This window comes from Cottoperca gobio, chromosome 5 (genome assembly GCF_900634415.1).
Source record: "Cottoperca gobio chromosome 5, fCotGob3.1, whole genome shotgun sequence".
NCBI lineage: Eukaryota > Metazoa > Chordata > Actinopteri > Perciformes > Bovichtidae > Cottoperca > Cottoperca gobio.
Window position 1 is genome coordinate 15,303,587 of NC_041359.1, and position 23,133 is coordinate 15,326,719.

General features: G+C 40.0%; 1 protein-coding gene across 1 annotated transcript in view; it reads right to left on the minus strand.

The window, feature by feature from the left end:
• LOC115008007 (SLIT-ROBO Rho GTPase-activating protein 3-like) overlaps positions 1-20,710 on the minus strand; it is a 32,560-nt gene extending 11,850 nt beyond the window's left edge. Inside the window, 10 exon segments of the mRNA XM_029431232.1 lie at positions 38-122; positions 234-431; positions 2,741-2,842; positions 2,980-3,201; positions 3,614-3,742; positions 4,024-4,215; positions 6,630-6,692; positions 9,488-9,650; positions 13,974-14,169; positions 20,192-20,710. Of these exon segments, the coding sequence (XP_029287092.1) occupies positions 38-122; positions 234-431; positions 2,741-2,842; positions 2,980-3,201; positions 3,614-3,742; positions 4,024-4,215; positions 6,630-6,692; positions 9,488-9,650; positions 13,974-14,169; positions 20,192-20,258 (1,417 nt within the window). The 5' untranslated portion in view covers positions 20,259-20,710.
• Positions 20,711-23,133: the final 2,423 nt, after the last annotated feature.

A 23,133-nucleotide genomic window follows, 5' to 3' on the forward strand; every position in this document is an offset into this window, starting at 1 on the left:
TTTCCACTCCAGTACCGTGATGCACAATAAGTCTCACCTTCTCCCAGCGTCTGCTTCAGAAGGTCATGCTTAGCCTGCAGTTTGATAATGAGATTGCTGCCATTCAAGAACTCCTTGTATTTCTGTGGATTAAATAAATAACAGCGCAAAGAGCAGCAAGTTTATTTCTAGTCACAATGTACGTTCTCTGCATGCTGCCAAGCCATTATGCCCCACTTTGTCTGAGAACTCACGGTGAAGTAGAAGCCCTCAGTCTCATGCTGATTGGCTCGTCTCTTAACGATGTTTGCCTTGCTCATGTAGGAGTCGGAGGAAGCCGATTTGACCGACTCAGTGGATTGGCTGTGCTGGAAGGCCTCCGAAACATCAAAGTCCTCCACAGTGAGCATGTCCTGAAGGGTCTGCATGGTGGCGTCGAGAGTCTTCCTCACCTGACACACACACCATACAAACACAATTTAAACATGTGACTTTAATTCTATTCTAACAATATCCACAATTACAATATCTTTGTTATATATAATTAACTGAAATCTGTATGAAATGAATAAGGTGTGTTGTAAACACAAAAACAACAAAGAATAATGTAATTATACCTAATGTACATACTTCTGATACATCTTCTGTACACCATAGAACAAGCTGTATGGTGTAAACACGCCAGCACAATTTAAGATTATACCACTGCTGGGCATTTTCTCAACAGTTTGACTGGCGCACCGTAAACAACTGAGTAATTAGCTACCTAGCATGAGGCTTCGTGACACGTAAGATTAATTATGTTCCTTGTATGCGAGGCAGACGGTGTGCATTTCCATATTCATAACAGACAGGCACTGACACGCACACACAACCTGGTGACCTTTAAAACAGGCCTGTGTGAGTCACCGTGGCCTTGGTGACTCCAGGCAAGCGAGCTAGGGAGCATGCTGGGAGGGTGGAGGCAGGAGACTGGATGAGAGATGACCCCACAGGTCAGTGTCAGATTAAAGATGAACATAAATGCAGAGTGACGCTGCTGAAGACTTGTTTGCGGTTACAAGTTAGTGTCATTATGTACGGGTGTTTGCTGCCAATCCCAGTTTAAAACATAGCAAAGCCAAAGAAGGCAACGCTTCAGGTGCTTTGAGTAAGATAGACCTTTAATGAGTGATTAAGTAACTGTAAGAGTGGTAATTCCTAAAGGAGTCGTATGATTATTTTCAGGTTCATAAGTACTTTGGCTTTCTAGAACATGTTTACACGCTTTAATGTTCAAAAAACTAATTATTTTTAAATTAACCTGAATTCACCATCTGTTGGAAACGCTCCGTTTCAGCGCCTGTCTCTTTAAGTCCCCCTTCAGAAAAAGCTCAGTCTGCTCTGATTGGTCGGTGTTTCCTGGTCTACTGTATCGGCGCACTGTAGCGGCACTCGTATGTATAGTTGTGACATCACAACTTTACGGAAGCCCTGGCGGCTTGTTGAAAGACACGGTTTCTGAATGCGGGATATCTTACATTTCTCTTTGGATTGACCGTTTTGATTCTTTCACAGTATTTCTATATCATCTATACAAGACATGAAAATCTCCCTTTATTACAATATGGAACGTTTAACATGATAGAAATGATTTGCCCGATAGAGAAGCAGCTTTTTTAATGTTTTTGTAGTTCGACAATTTGGGAAAATGTGCACATTGCAGACAGAGATGAATGAGAAGATTCATACCACCATCATACCTGTACAGTAAATATGAAATTTCCACCAGTAGGCAGCTTCCTTAGCTTAGCATAAATACTGGAACAGAAGGAACAGCTAGCCTGGTACCAAAATCCGACTGTTAATGTCAAACTGTTCCTATAAAACTGTTACATTTTGGATCATTGAAAGTCTTTAAAAACTCTTTCTCAAAGACCCCAAAGCCCAACTTTGTGTTATCAGATATTAAAAGAGATCTTATCAGAAATGTAAGGCATCTTCCTGTTCTGCTACATGGGTCTCACTTGATTGATAGTCGATAAGACATTCATTTCCTGCCACAGTCTTTTGCAATAACCTGGTGATATGCAACCTCGCCTCTGTCTAAGACTCAGACTATTATATGCACACCATGTTACTCTGCAGCACACAACATTTTTCACCAACATTCAACATTTTTCCTGCTTTAACCAATTATCTAACTTTCTCAATGTATTTGTGCTTTGGCAGATGCAGCAGGGGCACAAGATGTTTTCAACTTTGTCATCTAAAATCTTTTTCATCCAAATCCCCATGCTGCATATCCAGTTATATACATAAACATACATACTATGTACCATGTTTTGCTATTTGAGGGTTTCCTGCAATGTGTCCCAGCAGAAGTGGGCCACAAAGACCACCTCTCATCGTCAAAGTTAATACGTAGTAATGAAAAAAAAAATGTAATCCTTCAGGGTTAAAAGAGCAGATGTGTTCATTCAAACAGCATAAGCCACATTTAATGAGTGTAGCTATTGTTTAGGTCACCATCTATGAACTAAATAAATCACAAGATGACGTGTCAAGATCTGGGTGGATTATCACCTCAGTTTAACAATTTCCTGGAGGAAACCCCTTATTTACTGTACATATGACTCAGCACGTTTGGCCACATTGTCCTCTTCTGAGTCAGTAGAAAATAGCTTTACTGTGTACAGCACACTTGCAGTGAACTTGATTCATTTTGAATAGAAACGCTGACACTGGCTTCCTTCAGCCCTCTGAGACTGTGCACTCTCACCTCTTCATTTTCTATCCTCAGCGTGGCCAGGCGAGACTGCAGCTGGTGGTAGCGCATCAAGAGCTCTGTCTGGACAGGCTGTTGTGCACTCACCTGACACACCTGGGATTAAGATAGAAAGAGAAATTTACCAGGAGGATTTAACACATAGAACAGCAAACAGGGTGGGATGCACTTTGTATCAAGAACTAAGACCTACACACAAAGCATTCGTACAGTCCTTTTCTCTGGTGACTCACCTCATCCCCCATGTGTGGCTGATAGTCAAAGCGTGCTGGAGGACAGAAGATCTGGCTGTGTGTGTCCATAAACTTCAGCTTGTCTCCTCTGATGTCCATGGAATCTACTGATCCCTCCAGCAAGTCCAGACCCTCGTGGCGAGAAGTCTCCAGACTATACTCCGCAGAGAGGTATGTTCTCAAGGTGCGTGCCAGGCTTGCATGAAAACCTAAGTCGCAGCACTGAGGACAAGAATTATTATTATTTATTATTATTATTAATATGATATAAAAACAGAGTAAAGCAGGAACTCTCCATGTTTGAGAGGCTAAAAACAGCATGTTGTGCCATTTTTTTTTGCCTGAACATTAATTTATTGATTATTGGTTATCAAAATAGTTGAGATTATTTTTCGATACTCGACTAATTCATTCAAGTTTAGTAAAGTCAAAGTTTATTAAAGCCTGTTATCACACAACTTGCCTCAAAGAGCTGTACATGTAATAAAAACAGCAATGAGCACAATCATTGCAGCTCTAATAGTAACTATAAACCAATAACAGGCTTAGAGCTTACAAAAGAAGCACTGAGACTAAAAAGGAAGTTCTTTCAACATTTGTATTTCTGGCTCAGACACTAACACTAATTACTTACGTCTATCATGTCTGAGACATCATGGATGTAGTATTTGGCCACCAGTGCATTGGTAGCTGCCAGGTTGAGAAGATAGTCGTTCCGGGCCTTTGTGCATTTCAGCTTGTTTTCAGAGTACTTGGCTTGTCTCTAGGGAGAGAGAAGAAGAGAGTCCCATCAATGCCCGGATGTAAAATGGATTCCTAACATGCTCAAAGAATGCATTACTTCATCAATCTGATTTTATCTTATATAATTCTATGTAATACGTTGCACAATGTAGAGATTTAACTGCATTTCCCAATGTCATTTGTGCAAATAGCAACTGGTGAAATCTAAGAACGTCATTAAAAATGCATTTCTACTTGAATGTGGATTAAATGAATAGATCATAGTATATCATGTATATACACCAGTAAACCAAAACAGACCTTCTCCTTCATTTTCTCGATCTTCTTGACGGAGCTCCGTCGCTGTGGACGTTCGTCATGACCGTACCGCAGCAGGCCGGAGCCAATGTCATTGGCCTTGCCAATGTGCTTCTCTTCCTGTTTCTCTGCCTCCTTCAGCTTGCTCTCAGCACTGATGCTCTCAGTATGGTACATGTGGTACGTCTTCATCACCTGTAACAATACACATCATCGTCAAACTTTGAGGAGGAACAGAAGATGTACGCAGAACCACATGCTGAAATGTTATATATATTTAAATCTACCTATTTTGTCAGTTCAGTTCAATGCAAAACATTGTATTTATCACTTAATGGCACATTTTCACCAAGCTGGTTAGCAAAAGAACAAAAACAAAACACGCATCAAACAATCAGAAAATATAAAATACTATCATGTACATTTTGAAAGTAAAAAAGCGCACAAGGGTTAAAGGCAGTGTCTGATCCATAGCTGTAAATGTGTTCAACACGATGAAGATACGATGTCTAAATGTGCAAAAGGGTCAAATTTAACAATCACTTTTATAGACAAAGTAAACTAACCCTCTCATTTACTTCAGTCTTACGGCTACTGGAATAAAACCAAACTTCCTTTTGTGCTCCCATCTATTTGAAAGGAGTTTAAATTATGGAGGCATATAACATAGTTGTTAAATGTTATATGACCACATAATCATGATATAGTTAATTAATGATGTCCAGGCATAAAAGTGTATATTACAAATGAACTCATGTGACCCTAGAATATATATATTCTTTTATTACACTAGTAAACTTTAGGGAGTGACGCTTACTCATCCTGCTCATGGGAGTGTCACATTTTGATTGACATTTGCAAACCGAGCTAGGAGGTGTCGTGCTGGGTCTGTCTAATGTGTCTACATTCTTTAGTTCGTTTGTCCTAACCAGAGCGTGGTAGTGGGTTAAGAAAGGTCCTCGAAATGTGGAGCAAGTAGTACCGTGTGTTTTACTACAACCACGATTCACGATTCACACACCAACCACTCTGATTGCTTTAGAGGAATTAGTCGTAAACACATTCCTGTTTCGTGGTGTTATCGAAGAGATCACATGCCGTCTTTAACTAGTAGAGTCAACAGTACAATTTAACAACATCTGCTCCCAAGTTCTGGTTCCCTAGCAACCCTGACTGAAGCAGACGTGCAAAGGACAGCGAGATCGATCAGCAGGGGGAGGAAGGAGGTTACAAAGGGACAGTGAACAAGAAACTTGATTTCCACAAAAATCCAGCAGCAGATCAATAACAGAGACCAGCAGGCCGATGAATCCACCCGATACCTAATTCTACATTAAACGCACAACTGATAATACAAATAAAGAGCAGTTCATTTAAGTTAGATAACTTTATCCAGCCCAAATCTTAACAGACTGCTACAATTCCTTATGCTCGGAGCTGCAGAAAGGCATTTAATAATGCAGGAACCAGAGAGAGGAAAAATCAATATCAGTAAAGCAGCAAAGTGCTGTATAATGTTACATGAGAGTATATTTCTCATGTGGTGTATTACATGCGACTATTAGCGATTGGCTGGACATTCACTCGTACCGAAACATTTATTTTAATAATCATTGAAATTGCACTGCCATTTTAAATCCCCTGTTACACTAATTTGCTCAACTCTGCAAAAGATCATATCAGCATTAAGCAGATTTAGGTTTTTCTTCACTTCAAATATTTGACTTTATGGAGACTGTTCAACTTTTGTGCAATTCTAATTATAGTGTCACTCAAGTTTACAGCACCATGATAAATGTGTCTCGAGTAAAAGGCCTTGCCTAAAGTTTCTTAATTATCTTTGATTGATCACTTTATTTACTCACTACTTACTTAATGCAGAAAGCCAAACGGTGGAGTTTCTTTAATAAAATAACGAATGAAGCAGAATGGGAGAAGCTTAAACACTGAGTATATTAAAATAAGTGTAGGGTCTTTTTGATCTTTATAAAAATGTAATTATATACAATGCAAGACCAAAACTATGTTTAAATTACAATACATCTGCAGAACCACTGGGGTATAAAGGCGATATTACAAAATGTATGTAGAGGTTGATGATTTGCTGTTACACTCAATTTCACTATGTTTATTGCCATGTGTGTACACATGTTTCTACATGGGGTGTCTATTGTATTCGCAGTACAACATATAACAACAGACAGAGTGATAACACACAAACAGATGAGTGTGATTACATGTAATAGTAGCTAAAACTATTACAGCAGCTCATGTTTGCTGCGAGCGCAGTGCACCTCTGCAGCACAGACTGCAGAGTCCGCTTGAAGCAGTGCCATGGGCAAGAACGCTCTCCCCTTCAGCTGATGTAGAAATTCACAGTGTGAAGAAGAATGCAAATGTTCTCCTTTCACGACCTCAGGAGATGGAAGAAATGGCCCGTTAGAGGCTGCACTGCTGATAAGGTATATCTGCCGTGTGCAGTGTCAGGCCAGCTGCTTAACAGGTTAGGGTCTGAATGAAGCTCTGGCTCAGGATTGACGATAAACACACTAACAAAAAAGGTGAAAAGCAAAAAGGTGAGGTCTGAAGGAGCAATTTGTTCAACTCACAGTGTAGAGCTCATTGGTGACTTTCACCAACTCCTCATGCATCTGCACCCCGATGTCTTTGCTCTGTAATCAAAAGAAAAACAGGTGATCGTTCCATAGGCACATTTTAAAAAAAGGACAAATGAAGGCAGGTATTCAAACATCTAAGACGAAGAACTGGGTTATCTAATAGAATTGCCTTTCCACAAGTGAAAATCTGAAAGGCTGTGTGCCAGTTATATTTTATATGTGAGGAATGTCAGCAGGCGTTGAAATGCTGTCATTACTCTGCACCAGAAAAGATCTAATACAATGCCCAAAGTGCACATGCAGACAAAAATAGAACAGTGCAGTGACTGCAGAACATTTCCCAAGGAGTTGTGTCACAGCTTCAGCTCAGTTATAGGGGCTAAGAGGCTATGATGAATTGGACATGTCCCATGATAGGTCTTATAGCCCAAGAGGAGGAATCGGGCCAGCGGAGAGTGACTGGCTCTCGAAATCCTGTTGAGGGGATATTGAGCGACGCATAGCCAAATGAATCCTGTTTTTGTTTGCCAACTCTCAGGGACGTCCATACACTGCATGTGAAAGATGGATGAAATGACAGCTCCACAAAAGTGAAGCCAAAACATCCTGATTGCGCCCCTGGTGGCTGGCTGAATTATACGCAAGTTATAAATCCCACCACCTCTATGTTAGCGAATGGGACATGGGCCAAACTACAGATGGGTTCGGTCATTTTAGGTACTTCTTATGCATCTTCAAGTGTTCATTTTTTAAAGATGTTTGTTTCTAATTAATCTTAGTTGATACTATAACAAGGGGGCGTGACTATGGTTCATAAAGACATGACCGTGTTGCTAGTTACCTTAGCAACATATCCACTGACAGTAAGGTTAGCCAGCGCTGTCGGACCGTCGTGTGTGTTCATATCAGTGTCAGCAGACACGCAGATGACTTTTCTGAAACAGGAATGTGTAATAGAACATGTGTCAATTTGATCATTAATGTATTTATAAAGATATTATGGTCCCTTGTTGTGTCTTTTTAGCCAAACAGATACTAACATGGTGGTGCTAACATAGCGGCTAGGTGGCTCACGCTAACAAGCTGTGGCCTTGCTCCCACGGGTCCAGCCCCCAGATTACTAGGGTACTTTGAAGACTTACAGTACGTCACAAGCGCAAGATGGCAGTCCCCATATCCATGATATTTTGGCTTCACTTTTGCACAGTGGTGAAGAGTGGACGTGTCATCCATCTATATATACACACACACACAGTCTATGGGGACCACTTGTCAAAACAGCAGCCTTGCGTTTTCACATGTGACTAATTTAATTTCAGCACATTCAGTATATTTAAACTTTGGCTTAACAAACGGCAGAGTTGATTCATTCCCTTCCCCGCATGTGTAATTAATTAGCAGTGAGACTGCAGCTGAACCAGGATGCTACAGCATAACAGAATTATTGTTTGGGAGAACTTTGTCACAATTTAAGCCAACGTCTTGCAGAGGGAGACAGTTTTTCTGCTGGCAGCTATTAGTCCTCTTCTTTATGCTGGCCACAAGCCATCCCAGTCTCATATAGGCTCCCATAGTGACAGTGAAGAGGCACTTAGAGGGCATACATTACTGTAGAATCCTGCCGCTGTCAAACGATACTGATCTAAGATCCCCAAAGCAGATTGTTCATCACCACCTGAACCACAGCCACTCTCTCTCTGCTACTCTCACAAGTACCTGTGCCTTATGCAATGTGAGTGTAAAACCAAGAACAACAGTGTTGCACAAATGTATTCTATGACGTTAACATTTTGAATAAACAAGTTAGCCCAAAGAGAGAGGATCAGAAAAAGATCCTCGTTTAGGCTACCCAGATCAAAATTAGAAATTTCCCACACTTCCAATTAGATAGAGGCTTTAAAAGATGATCAGAATATGGACACAATTATGTGCACCAATTGTGTAATATGGGGACTCTGAAGCCATTTCAACAATTAGGAAAATATTGTTCCTCCCTAAAACAGATTGTAAAGTATTTACAATTGAGACATTTAACATATTTAATTTACTTTCACATTTACTAATTAATTTATTCCCATGTTATTATGTAATTATGCAAAACTGTCAATGGTAATGATTTCACAGAGAACAACATAAGGAAACAGGTTAGCCCAATTCTCTCTGCAGTTTACTGAATGAGTCCTAGCGAACGTGAATGCTGTGTGGGATGAAATAGAGTGGGAGAATTGGCGACAAGAGTGATGAGTTGTAAAGAGCATCAACAAAGGTTAGTGATCTAAATATGGCGCAGACTGAGCATAATAATATGGAGAATGACAATACACGTGACGAATGGGGGAGGTTAAAAAAAGAAACGGAATCTCTCACCGACCGTGTTACGCTTAAGGCTCATGGTCATTTACATGGTAGCGAGGGTCTGCTGTAAGGCTAAAGAGGTGCAATGTTAGGTAGGTAAAACCACTGTGATGAGTAGGAACAGTCAACCTAACAGCCATTATTTGAAACCAGACTGTAAAATAGGTGGGGAAACCTTCCATGCAAACAATGTACTGTAATTGAAGTACTGATTAAAAATCATTGGTCACGACAAGAAGGCAATGACACAGATAATCAGATGAGTCAGAATTGTCTTAGATTAGTCCTCATAAGGAAAATGTATGAGAATCATACACCATGAAATATAGAGTACTGATACATTTCACCATATTTTTACATATTTGTGTTGGTGTTGCGTCAAGTTCCCAGCTGTGGGCTTCAGTCATGCGATTCGAGCAGATAAGTTCTGTGACTTTGCGCAGTTAGTAACGGTCAGGGTTACATGCCCTCATCCATTTCATTCAGATTCTGACCTTTTTGAAGAGTCTGATGACATCCTCGCCCACGTGTGCCAGACGGACAATGACGTTGTTGTTGTAGATGTCGCTGAGAGTGGCGTGGTCTCTGCTCTCCCGTCTGGTCTGGTCCAAGACCAAATACCAGCAGTTCACAGTGGACAGGAGGTTCTGGTCCTTTCTGAAACAGCCAAGGAAAGACTTCACAAAAGATGAAAACATTGGTCCGTTACAATAACCAATTCATACAAAGCTGCCTGACGTACACCAATATAACTGCAATATAACCATAAAGTATATTAACAAAAAGTAAGACAATTGGGTTTATTTTGCCAAAAATATAAACTGTTTAGTTTAGTTCAACTCTTGTGAAGATACTTGGTAATCAGGCTTCATGTCGGTGTGCTCGAACAGAGAAAAACAGGATGAAGACTGTCTAATTATTAGACAGTCTTCATCCTGTTTTTCTAATGTAAGATCTGTGAGGTCTATTAGAGTCCAATAGACCTCTCATTCGATCCATTGCTACCAGCTCTGGGGACTTTACCCATTAAGAGATCAAGGGGTCACTACACATGTAATGAAAAATCAGCAAAAATGGAGGTAGCTGTACACACACACAACACACACACACACACACACACACACACACACCACACACACACACACAGTATGCTGACTGCACTCAACTCCTCCTTGCTCGAGGGAGCATGTGAGTTCAATTATCCTCACACCGAAGAGTTTGTTTGCCTTCATCTTTCGTCTTTAGAGAGCTTTTAACGGTTTCTCTGACCTCCAACAATTGTGACTACAATATAAAAATGCTGAATCATGCATTTTGTACACAGCCTGCTTATAGCCTGATAGCTAAACTATGCTGGGTGCGATCTAAATCCAATTGTATTTCTCCTTTAACGACTGATGAAAGGAGAAGAGTGAAGTCAAGATGAATGATTTTAACACATTGCATGTCTTTGTTACTAGGGAAGCGGATATTCATAAAGCAGATCACACACTGATAGCAGTCTATGCTGATTTGCACCCACAGAAGAAGTTATCATATCACACAAACAGGAGCTTTAGAAGTTAATTTTGTTTTTTTAGAGTGAAGCTGCCACGATTATCTCTTTGATTTTCTTTAAAATAAAAACCTATTCTCTTACATATACTGAATACCATCACGTTGCTTGGGACTTGTGAATATAACTATATAACTCCTCATTATCTTTGGAAAGAAATGCACACACACTGACTGAGCTCCACCAGCATCAACATCCTGACCAGTCTAAACCTCAGGCAGCAAACTGAAATAAGGTGTACCTGAGGAAAGAGGAGTGATATAGTGAGTCCCTGTATGGTTAGTGGGCTAGATATTACCTACACTTATACCTCAGCTATTAACACATCTGCCACACATCAGAAGCAGTGGCACTGGTTAGTGCTGCAGGTTTACACCTACAAGTCAAATATACACTCAGAAGTAATTTACCAATATAACATGAATTACACCACAAACATAGGGATGCAGAAGATGCAAGCCACGGACAGACATGACCAATGGATTCTTGAATGAGTGATAATATTAGTTAATAATAATATTAACCATATAATAATATACTTAATATTAGTTAGATGAATTCATTATTTCTGGCTCCTACCCAGTTTACATTTTACACAGTCATACAGCAATTGGTAAAACAATCTAATTGAAGAATATGGCCACTACTGTACAAACATTATAGAAACAGCTCTATTTAACAAAAAGGTTTATTTCAGTTGAGTAGTTGTACATTATTCATTGCTATTTTCAGGCGCAGAGAAGCCCAAGCCCAGTATATATATTTTATATATATTATTAATATATATATATTATATATATATATATATATATATATATATATATATATATATATATATATATATATATATATATATATATATATATATACTGGGTCCTTAATTATTCTTTATCTGCTGGTCAAATCATAAATTATCATTGCATTTGTTTCTATGAATATGCTAACATGCGACTTTATGCGCCTGTAAAATCATATACAGTCGACAACACGACTGCTACAGTATCAAATGTTGTCTGGAAAGCAATGTTCAATAAATTATGCCTCATTATTTGTTGGACTCTTTGCAAATCATCTGATGAAAAACTGCATCTTAGACTGTAGCTGGAGTCAGATACGCAGTAGTTATTTTTGACTCGGATCTCAGTTTTGAAGAGTAGTGCAGAATTGTTTTCTGTCAACTGCTTCAAAACTTTGATCATTTGATCCTTGGAGAGGTTTATTCATGCCTTACTTTTTCTTTTTGAAGTGAATTGTGAGTTATTTCCTGTCTCACTCAAATTCAACTATACTAGCTTCCGCACTACAACAAAGGGCCACATTGTATCTCCCATCATGTATCCAGATTTAAAATCAGAAAGTGACCTTAATGCCAAAATCTGTAACTTTAACAGCAAGTTTCTTTAATGTTTCAGAAGTTAAAACCACATTCAGATATGAATACCGCTTAATGCTCAGTGTTGAGTCTAGTTTATGACTCTATCCTTATGTCTGGATGAATTGTTAAAACAAAGTAGCACAATCTTAGACCAACAGAAGAGGAATCTGAAAAGTTCCATGTTGATAAGTTGCACTTATTCTGCTAAAGGTAATGTAGAGTGCTGGGCATCAGCATCTTCATTCCTTTCATCCTTTAACACTTTGATAAAAAACATCAACAAACTAGCTATCCCTATAGGGCTCCTTTCAAGCAGAGCAGGTGTTTGATCCTGGACATAGGATGCCAGGAACCTGACTGGAAATCTGTGGCTGTTGGCTGCTCTTGAATACGGATGATACTGTAGTATTCAGGAGACAAAGGAGGTGATGCAGAACTGCTCATGGAAGATGACAGAAGGAGGCTTTCTACCCGACAGCCTACAAAAAGTACAACAATAGCCGTTTCACGACAAGGTCTCTGCATCATAAGGCAGCACCAGCGAGCTGAACTACAGTGAACTTACAATAGAAAACAGATACTGCATCTATTTACTATTGTAAAATGTGTTGGATATAAATTGGATATTTTTGTTTTTGTTAAATAAAAACACACACACATGTACGCAGCATTGCGTTTTCTTATAATCACATTTTTGCTGCAGCCGCTCCATTACAGGCGGGTTTGAAAATGTTCCTTGGCAATCTCTTGCCAGCCGCTTCACAAGAGCTAAGATCTCACATGAGAAATGAAAATGTGAACGATAAGAAAGAAGGGCACTGATTTATTTATTTTATATTATAACGAGAGTGCAGAGACTGTATAGGATCATTAATGATAGAGACTTAGTCGGTCCATTGTAGATTGTGAGTGTGAATCTAGCCTTTGACAGACATATATAATGATGACCATTTAATGTGACGGGGGAGAATCTGGGACAGCAGGGTGTAGAGAGAAGTCGTGCAATGCAAGTCTCTTGCAGGGGTCTCCCTTTGAGGGAATGCTCCATCTATCAATGTCCCAGTGACGGGAGCTCTCCGCCAAGATTACGCTTTATGTCCAATTGACCGGAGAGACTGAAAGAGAGACAGAGACCTCTTCTGAATAAACCAACGTGTTTGTTACGCATGACTAACACAGCCAGGTCACATTAAAGGGTGTGCAACTGCCTACGTATCAATTCCACCATCTTTACTGTAGTGCTTTATAAAAAGGTTATTTCTATTTCCTGCGGTGCTAATTCAATCTCAACTCACCGTCCATTTATTACCTTTTTCAGGTTACATCCACATTTGGCAGCTTTAATTGGACACTTTCCAAGGTGAAGAACAAACTTTCACTTAAAATGTTTCGTTAAATTCACTTTAATTTATACATATATAATCTGATCATTAATTTCCTCTTATTTATGACCATTGATTTATTTTCATTCATGTTCTAACTGCCCATGGGGCCTATGAAAATCTGAAAGTCACAGCTAGCTGCAGGCTGGTCAGAGCATCTAAACAGCCTCAACATGCTGTTGGGCTCGTTTGTCTCATCGCCACAGATCTCCCTTACACAATCATTTAAAAACAATTCAAGTCAATCTGAGCCCATTGTTGCTTTCTTCAGACTCCTAACTGAAGCTCAAATGTGTTTTCTGTGTCCATTGAGAAAATATGAGTATTTGTGTAGCAGTCTAGCGTGTAGAGTAGTGTGGGAATGGAAATTAAAAGACAGCCACATAGAAAATACAGGGGGGGGGGGGTTAAAGAGTGTGACCTAGTTGGGAGCAACACTGCAGCCTGAGGCCACAAGCTTCCTTGGCCCTGGTTTCATTTCAGGTCATTTCGTCTGCTTTTATCACTCCTCCCTTTTTGTGGCTTATCCCTCTTCTGCATTTGTCTTTCTCTTTTTTTCCCTGTGCCGTGGCAGTGATCAGTATGAAATACGTAACTATTGTTCATCAGCCAAACTCATTTGATACAGACATTCCAGAGCTGAGCAGACAGACAGCGGTGAGACTCACTTGAAGTGATGGTGCTCTCTTGAGGTGCGGATCTTGGCAGAGTAGCGCTCGGCCAGTTTGTCCAGGCCTCGGGAGTACTCTAGCTGGAGTTCGGCCTTTCGACGGAAGAACTCCTGCAAGTCCTGCAGCAGCTGCAGCCGGGACTCAGACTGCTGCTCCAGACAGCGGAACTGCTCCACCAGCTGGTTACGGATCTCTGAATATCAAAAAAAGGAGAGGGACCACTTTCAGAATTAATAGATCCTCTCTGGGGAAGTGCGCTTACATGCTGGGCCTCACTTCTACCTGCCAAGCAGTGCTGCAGGTCAGCGTTTAACCCAAAGTTCTTCAGCAGTGGATGTAGTAAATACAAATATGTGAGGATACATTCAAGCACAAGCGCTAATAAAATCACAAAGTCATCATAATTGGATAAAACTGGATGTCAAAGTGCATTTGTGCCCACTCTGTGAGTGTGTGTGTGTGTGTGTGTGTGTGTGTGTGTGTGTGTGTGTGTGTGTGTGTGTGTGTGTGTGTGTCTGTGTCTGTGTCTGTGTCTGTGTCTGTGTGTGGTGGGAGGGAGTGCGGGGGTGTCTTAATGCTGGGGTAGCACACGTGCATATGAGATGCAAGTCTGATGATTGCAGCAGACAGCACGGAAAATATTAAATAGGTCAGCTTCTCAAAATGCATTGTGCTGAGCGAGCCTTCAGAGAAGTTTGTCTTGAAAAAACAAATTGCGGGCATTCTTTCAATTACAAGATTGCTGTGGTTTACTGCTTATTATTAGGTTTGGAAAAATCTCTGCTCCTATTCATAGTCTGAATTAGTTAGTCTAAAGTTTGAAAACATGGTTAATATGGCATTTACAAGTAGATTTAAATGTATTGTTTTAACAATATTCCACATCCAGACAAATACAGTATTTCTTGTTTGTATTGTTGTAGTTTAAATATTTCCCTTCATCCTGTGCTCTACATTTTATTGCTGTAGCCTAGTGTGTTAATAGTATAGTTAATTTATCTCAAATTAAATTACAGGTGATAAAAAACATCTAATGAAGTAGTAACTTCACTTTTACGGTCTTACATCAACACTGAAAAGGAATACAAATAACATTTTATATCTTCCATATACCGTTTATTGTGAGGCTGTCATAAATAAAAGTGGCTAAGTGCTGCAGACAGACCATAAATCACAACAGAGCCTAGGGGTGAGTGATATATACGATATGATATACATATATAATACAAAAGTCCCATGCCAGCAAAAAATGACACTCAATGGAGTAAAAAAATAATAATAAGTGTCCTCTTGTTCACCTGTCATTCTTAAGCCAAAATAAAAAAATACGCCACAAATAAAAAGAAAATGTAAATCAACTTGAGCACTAGTCTAGATAATGTTCTGTTCAGAGAATGGCAAAACTATTTATTTCACTACTTCAAACACTATGCAAATATGAGTTTAACTACCAGTAAGTGCTAGGTAAACTACATGTAGTTCATTACTCCCCAACACTGTATATGTGCATGAAATATCTCAAATAAAATGAACTGATCCATTGTTATACGCTATAATACCAAACTGTGCGTGAGCTGAAATGTGAATGAAAGAGCGAGCAAGACAGAGTAAATATGTAGTCCCTTGCTGTTTGGAGATGTACCCCTCACGGTCCCCATAGTTTCCCAGTTGCCTGGTTACATGCCTCTGGAGGCATCTCAATGAGAGCGGGCCAGTTCCCTGTTCTGACGGTTGCAGCAGTCTGTTTAGCATAATGGCCAAAGACAAGGGCAACTTTCTCTGCTTTGAAATACTCAATAAACAGCCTGTGCTGATAAACAAAGCAAGAAATCAAGTTCAGAATAGAAGGAATTGTCACTGCAATGTAGTCCTGTGCTGAAATAGATCAGTGAACTATGTTGTTGTTTGTTGATGGCCTATGTGACTAAAATCATTCTTAATCATATGGTGACTGTGTAAAAGAACAAGCAGTCAATATACAGAGCAAATATAAATGGATTTCACTGCATAATTTTATCAGCAAGACATCAAATAGTTATAGATATTTGCATTTGCTCTCCTGAGAGCATGTTATTTTTAGAATTTAAACTGTTACTAGGGACTACTGTGCAATACTGCACTACATGCTATGAATGATTCAAGCCTTTGCAGAGCAATGCATAATTACGAGGAAGCTGGCGAAGAGTTCAAGTGAATAATATACCGGGAAGTAAGCCTCAAAAGCTAAATGCAGCCTTATCCGCCATCTTTTTATTGATGACACAATAGTACAGATGTCTTTAAATGAAATGCAGAGTTGCGTGCTATAGCAGGTTCTCTGCTGCCCGGGAACAGTGTGTAGCAAAATGAATAACATTTTCCACACCAAAAGGATTGTTTCACTAATTGGACTTCACTCGTTTGTAAGGTTTATTTTTCTCGTAACTCATATAGTTAACATCCTGGTATGTTCTGGTGACTTTAACAAGCACTTTGAGCATGAAGAAATACAGAAAACTCACACCCACATTGTTTAGTCATATGTGCAGGTTTATGCCTTAGAAAAGAAAGTACCTGCCTGAGCTCAGATGTTATGAGGCATTGACCTCCTCTTATGCTCTGCACATTCAAAACGACAAACCACATCTGCTCCATAAGTTCACACACACAGCATGTCTGTAGAGGGTATAAGCCTGGATCTCTGACAGATAATGTTATGGAATAGGGGGAAGCTATTGATCACTGTTGCCTTGTAGGGTTGCCAGTTAGGCTCCTGTACTGCAGCAACAGAGAGCACCAAATATCACATAGCGTGGAGTCCTCGTCACTACGGTAGCTCAAATTTAGCACAGCTATTGCAATGGCCAGCAGCAGTCTCCGGGGCCGTGTCTGCAGTTAGCCATGCGTGGCTAGTCACATGTGGCCTAACACAGATTGACACGTTGACATAATTTAGTACAAATCAAGGCTGTGTTCTGTGAATACTTGTCTTCTGAATGCAGTAATGGCTATGGTATGCATTTACAGTCCATTTGCTTCACATTTATTCCTCTCTCTCTCTCTCCCTCCCTCCCTCTCCATACAAATATCTCTAACAAGGAAAGGCATCGCTATTTGCGCAACCGCAGGACAGGAAAATCCAGGATGTAGTGAGCAGAATTCAAAGCGGTGTTCTCTTTAAATTGCATAACGCTCAACTGTGAGTATGTACCTGTCATCAGAGCGACAGTGTTACCAAGACACTGGAAACAAAAGAAATAGTTTCAGTCACAACCTTGACATTTCAAGAGAGTATCAGTCATAAGCATTCCTTCATTATGATGAATACACACAGAGGGCTGTGTCTCCATGCTCCTCCTGCAATGCATCTCTATACAGTGGTGGCAGTAGGAGTGAGATGCTACTTTGTACTTTACAAGCCAGTATAATCTAATTAAATCTCCTCAACAAAAATATTGCAAATATCACAAACTTTGTAACATTTTATGGATGGATATCTACGTAAAATCAATGTTGCACAACGTCTGCATTGCCACATGTTCCCTTAGCAACAGCATATTTCACAACAAACGCTTTACAATGGGCCCTATTAAAGCAATTTGTGCATGTGACTAAAACGGCTAGGCTCCAAACAGATCAAATGGCATTAGAGATAATGTGGCCTACAGCTAGGAGTACAGTATGATGCATGATAAAGGGTTTCCCATCATTTCCTTGTGTTTTGGTTTTGGGATCAGCAGGAAGCTCAGAGATACCTCAGGGCTGGTCAACTATATTCCTTAAAAGGAAACATATTAGTTCAACTCAAACACTGTAAAAGCAAACCTGCATTTAGTGCGAGTCTGGAAGACAAATCACGTTTTGGTCACAAACAAGACAGACATGATTCAAAAACACACACACACACACACACACACACACACACACACACACACACACACACACACACACACACACACACACACACACACACACACACACACACACACACACACACACCAACAATCTTTGTTCAAATGTGACTTATACCCGCTGTATGCTGAATTTTGGCATGTTGAAAAATACCCCAAGATGCATTATGGTTGTGCCTGATTGAACTGCTGTGCAGTCAGCAACTCAGCATTATTGGAGGCCAGTGTCAGTGTCAGAGTAAAGCCCCCACAGCTCCAAACTGATCTAAGCCCAGTTTGCAAATGAGCTTAAGATGTCAGCTTAAAAGCTTTTCCTGAAACTGAGACGAGAGACGGAGCTGTGATGGCTCTCTTACAGCCACAAAGCTGGTGGAGACTGGAGAGAGAGGAGAGAGAGGAGAGAGAGAAGACAGAAGAGAGAGAGGAAGAGAGAGAGTCAAACAAATAAAAACAGACAAAGAGAATGACGGGGAGAAAGTAAACCACACCTCGGTCTGCAAAATGATTATCATACTCTTCATTCCGAAAGCATTCTGACATGGTTTGTTAGCTGTAAAAATAGATAAAGTATTTTGTTTATTAATTTTTGTGTAATAGGTACGCCGGTGTATATCAAATTAGAAATCTTCATTTGGTTATAGTTAAATCCAGGTCGGGTTATGCATGCAGAAATGTTAATAACCCCAAAACTCAAAGATTTCACGCAAAAATATTTTGGAAAACTATACTTTTTCGTCTTCTTGCTGCGTTAGATGAGATGACTGATACCACTCTCATGTCTTTATGTTCAACATGAAGCTAGAACCAGCGGCCAGTTGCTTTAGCTTTAACTGTCTGCAGGAAAGCTAATAGGTGCAAGCTATTTCTTGAACTAAAAGTGTCTAGTTGTACAATGGAGGTAAGATTTAAAATGCCGTTTCCACCTTATAGATTCTGCATGATGTACATTTCAGTTGTAGCACATGAGCTACATGTCAAAAATGATATGCATTCAACACAAACGATGGTAACTTTGCTACAGTTAATACTGTTAGCAAAGTTAGCATAGGACTGCACCTAGAATATGGACCACAATTAAGTATTAGGGCCCAACACACACCATGAGTTCACAGTGGTAGTTTCAATCAGTGTTTTCTCTGCCAAACTCAACTTTGTAGGTCGGGTGTTTTAGAATAGTGCGGCCCTGTTGGCTGACTTTCAACCAAAGGGTCTGAGCAGAGGCTGTTGTTGCATCCTGTGACTATAAACTGTATAGCTTCATTAAAAGTAAAAAAAAATACTACAGTGCATGAAACTCCTGGTTGGTACAAGTTATCCTGTATAAAATATAAAATGCATGTATAAAATGGTTACTTATTCTAGAAGAAAGCCTATGCTCTGTACATCTCTGTGACTAAAACCTCTACTGAGCAAAACCACAACTGTGAGTTGAAGTGTTAAAGTTTGCCTGAAGATGTCTCTAAAAAAGGCGACGAGGACAACCCACCTATATACATCATGCACTGTCTGTGCTACAGTGTCACTGTTCTGACCTTCTTCTCTCTATGGGTGGTTCACCCAGTCACATATTTAGCGGCAGACAGTAAAATCCTTTCATGGTTCATAATTCATACAGACAGCATACATTATTCATGGGCTATCTGAACTGTTTGCTGTGTGATCTTCTCAAGCATTCCTTTTCCATGTTGACACTATACACATTGTTGTGGAATGTCAGGAAAATACTACACCATATCGTCTTTTAAAATGACATAGATTACCGCAATATCCTTTAATGTATATTACAACCTTTATTTCTATGAAGAAGTAGTAACATGTACCCTGAGGTCTCCAATCCTATCCTATCCTATCCATCCTATCTTGGATGAGTTGCCTGTCTACCTGAGGTGCATGACCTCCAGTCTACTAGGAAGACTGTCCAAGGTGAATTGGCACATTCTCGTGTTGGGTGTGCAGCATCAGAACAGTCTGACAGAAATACCAGCTGTACTTTTTTTAACAAATCATCAAGCTCCATTAATTGACATGGCCACACATGCAGGGCTTGGCATGTTAGCGAGCACACATCATCAGTGCAGAGAAACCAGTCCAGCCAAATGACGTCTTCTATTGTATTACTGGATTCACGTATTATCATGACGTGCATGTATGAGGAATTCTCCGAAGAGATATTAAACAATAATTAATGGCTGTCATGTATAACTATGCAATATGTCCCACCCACCAGCACTGCAAACTGAAAGCCATATAAAGCTACGGTTAAAGTTACGCAATAGTGCCTTCACACACAGAATAACAATACGAGCAGGCCTGCATGTTACCAACCTTTCACTTGGGTCTCATATTCGGCAATAATCTCTTTGTCCTTCTTGACTTTCGCATGAGATGACATTTTGGGGAGAACGGATTGTGCAATCCTCGGTCAGGAATCAACGTCTCGGTTGCCACAATGCAGCGTTTGCCCGTCTGCAGTCCTCTCCAGATAGTTGAGCAACAATCAGATGTGAATCATCGCCCGCTTTGACACAACTTCAACAAGATTATACGCACTTGAGAGGCTCTGCGATGTAGCTGCGCTGCGTTCAAGGCGACGTCGAACCTAAAAGTGCATGCTGATCTCCGTCCCTGACCACTCCTCTACACCAGTAGTCTTCAGTGAATCTGGAAACAATTCACGTCTGATGCTCATGTCATAGAAGATTGTAGTAAGCTCTGTGAAAGGAACAGCTATGGCAGCCTCGGCGATAATAGCACCGAGCTCCTTCTGCAAAACAACTGTCCAGTCTGCCTTTTTTTTTCTCTCTCCCTCTCTCTGCAAGTTCAATGCTGCTGCAGAAAAGGCTGAATGGATGTGAAAGTCAATCAGAGACTCCTCCCCCAACCCCCTCCCTTCTTCACCACTTTTATCCTCATGGATGATTTAAGATGTGTCTGAGTGAACTGATATGCAAACCTTTGCCAATTACATATGTTGTTGAACGGAGTCCACAGCTGAGAGCATATATAAATAGATTGTTTGTGATCAGGATTTAAACGCTCTGTTTCCAGGACATCAACTGTAACATGAAGCTTACTGCAGAACAGGATCAGGCTCGTTGTCCCACAATGTCAGCCAATTTTTGATTCAAATTCAAATGATTGGATTACGTTAGAGTATATTGATATTATCCATCTGTTCATCCCCAACATAGTTTTGACACATAAGACATACTAATGTTAGAAAATGGATGGAATGCTGGCATCTTCATACTGCAATGCAAATCAAAAATACATGCATTTGTGTATTTTTTAAGACATATTTACTTATTTTTTACTGGAACTCTCAGAATTTAAAGTGTATTTAACCACCATGTATGTAAAGTGTTAAAACAATTAAAACATACCCCGAAACAACAGTCTTTAAATCAGCAAAAAGTGAACCTATTGTTGTAGATTATTCTCGAGTCTGAACAAGACAACCAACTGACACCACAGCAACTTATTTCCTAGTGGAAGAAACTGAGGTGTGAGGGTGTTAAAACATGACTGACTGACTGACTTCACAGTTGCAAGACACTGACAAAGATGATAATCATCTCCCCAGAGAAAATCAGAATGGCTCAATGTGTCACTCTGTGCTGCTCTTTCCCTCTCAGTGGTTTTCACTGCAGCACAGTTTTTTTTGTGTTGACAAATACTGTCAAAGAACTTCCTGTGGCTTCTCAAGTGCAACTGTGTGCTACATATTTGAACTTACAGCTACCTAACATGTGTTTTTGTCTCAAAGCAATGTAACCTGATGTGTAGGACAGGGATAATAGAGCACTCTCGTTTTGAGACTGTAATTGGAATTGTTTCAAGAAATCCCGCTCTGCCTTTGCAATCAATTCTCAGGAAGTCTGAGGGTTACTGTCAGCCTGTGACAACTGTTAAAGCTGGGAGACAGCCCAGGAGAAATCTGCAGGAGAAGCGTTCAGTTGTCACCATCCAATCTCCACTAATTTACTGAGCAAATGTTACTCACCAAACCTTGGCCTTGGGGTGGGTTTAAAAATAATGTGAAAAAGCTGTGTCTTACTAGGCCTTGGAAACTTTAACACCATCCATGTATAAGAATTTGTGGGAGGAATGACTATCACTTGGTTCACCTAGTAAAGATTACTTTCCTTCAGACTAATAAAGATTCCTCACTGTGTAAGCGTAATTACTGCATTACCATAGACTGCCCTGCTGTATATTTCTGTGCCCTACCGCATGCAGCTGGTTGCCTTTTTATTTGCCTTGGACAATTAAGCGAGGGAGGCTTGGTAGCATTACATAACTGGCTTTGGTACACAACTGCAATATAAGACTTACAGTAATTGTAACATTCTGTACTTATGTAGGACAGAGTCAAACTGGCACCTCCACAGATTTCCAATAGATTAGGCAGTACACATTTTGCATAAACATTATTTATTATGATCATAACGTAAGTCAAGTAGGCTATGAAGGTGATTCCATGTGTATGCAAGAGTAAAACATGTTTAAAATGTGTTGGTTTCCAGTGCACCACACCCACCTTTTATGAAACAGGCAGTTTAGGGTCATTAACATAATAACACCATTATTCCTGAGACTGGTTATTGTTCATTATTTTGTTGCATGTTCATTTAATTTAGAGTAAAATACGACATTTAGCTGGGATCAGAATTTGTGATATGTGGGATACTGTAATATGTAGCTAGGCATCATGTCCAGTGCAATATAAAATGACAGGTATGTTAGTGATTGTAGCTATATATCTATATTCGTTGCCCGTATAACTACCTATACATTAGCTGCACGATACCATTTTTTTTTTAGGAAATTCGTTCTCATATTTAAATGTTTGCTGTAGAAACTGAAGTTGCAGGTTGATGTAGCTGGTCCGGTCGGATAGTACAGAGCACAAATAATGTTAGCAGTAGCAGCAGGACAAGCTAGCGGCTGTTGGAAACCCCTGAAATTATTTAATGTCCCCGATGTAATATAATGTAATGTAATGTAGTAAAGTCTTCGGTTTCACTTCATTTGTCCATGTTTGTTGACACTCGCAGTTACTGTGGTTGTGTTGTCTTAACGTGTCATATGTAACCAGATAATATCGCTTGAGTTCTTAACTCATGCGCATGAACTGATAGTCAAGCTCCGCCGCATGTTAGTTCACTTGTCATTTTCGAGGGAGAGTGTCTGTCGAGGAATTTATTTTGGGATGTTTGTTGAGCTGTACGATTCTCATTGGAGGTGAATTTACTTCAGTGTCCACA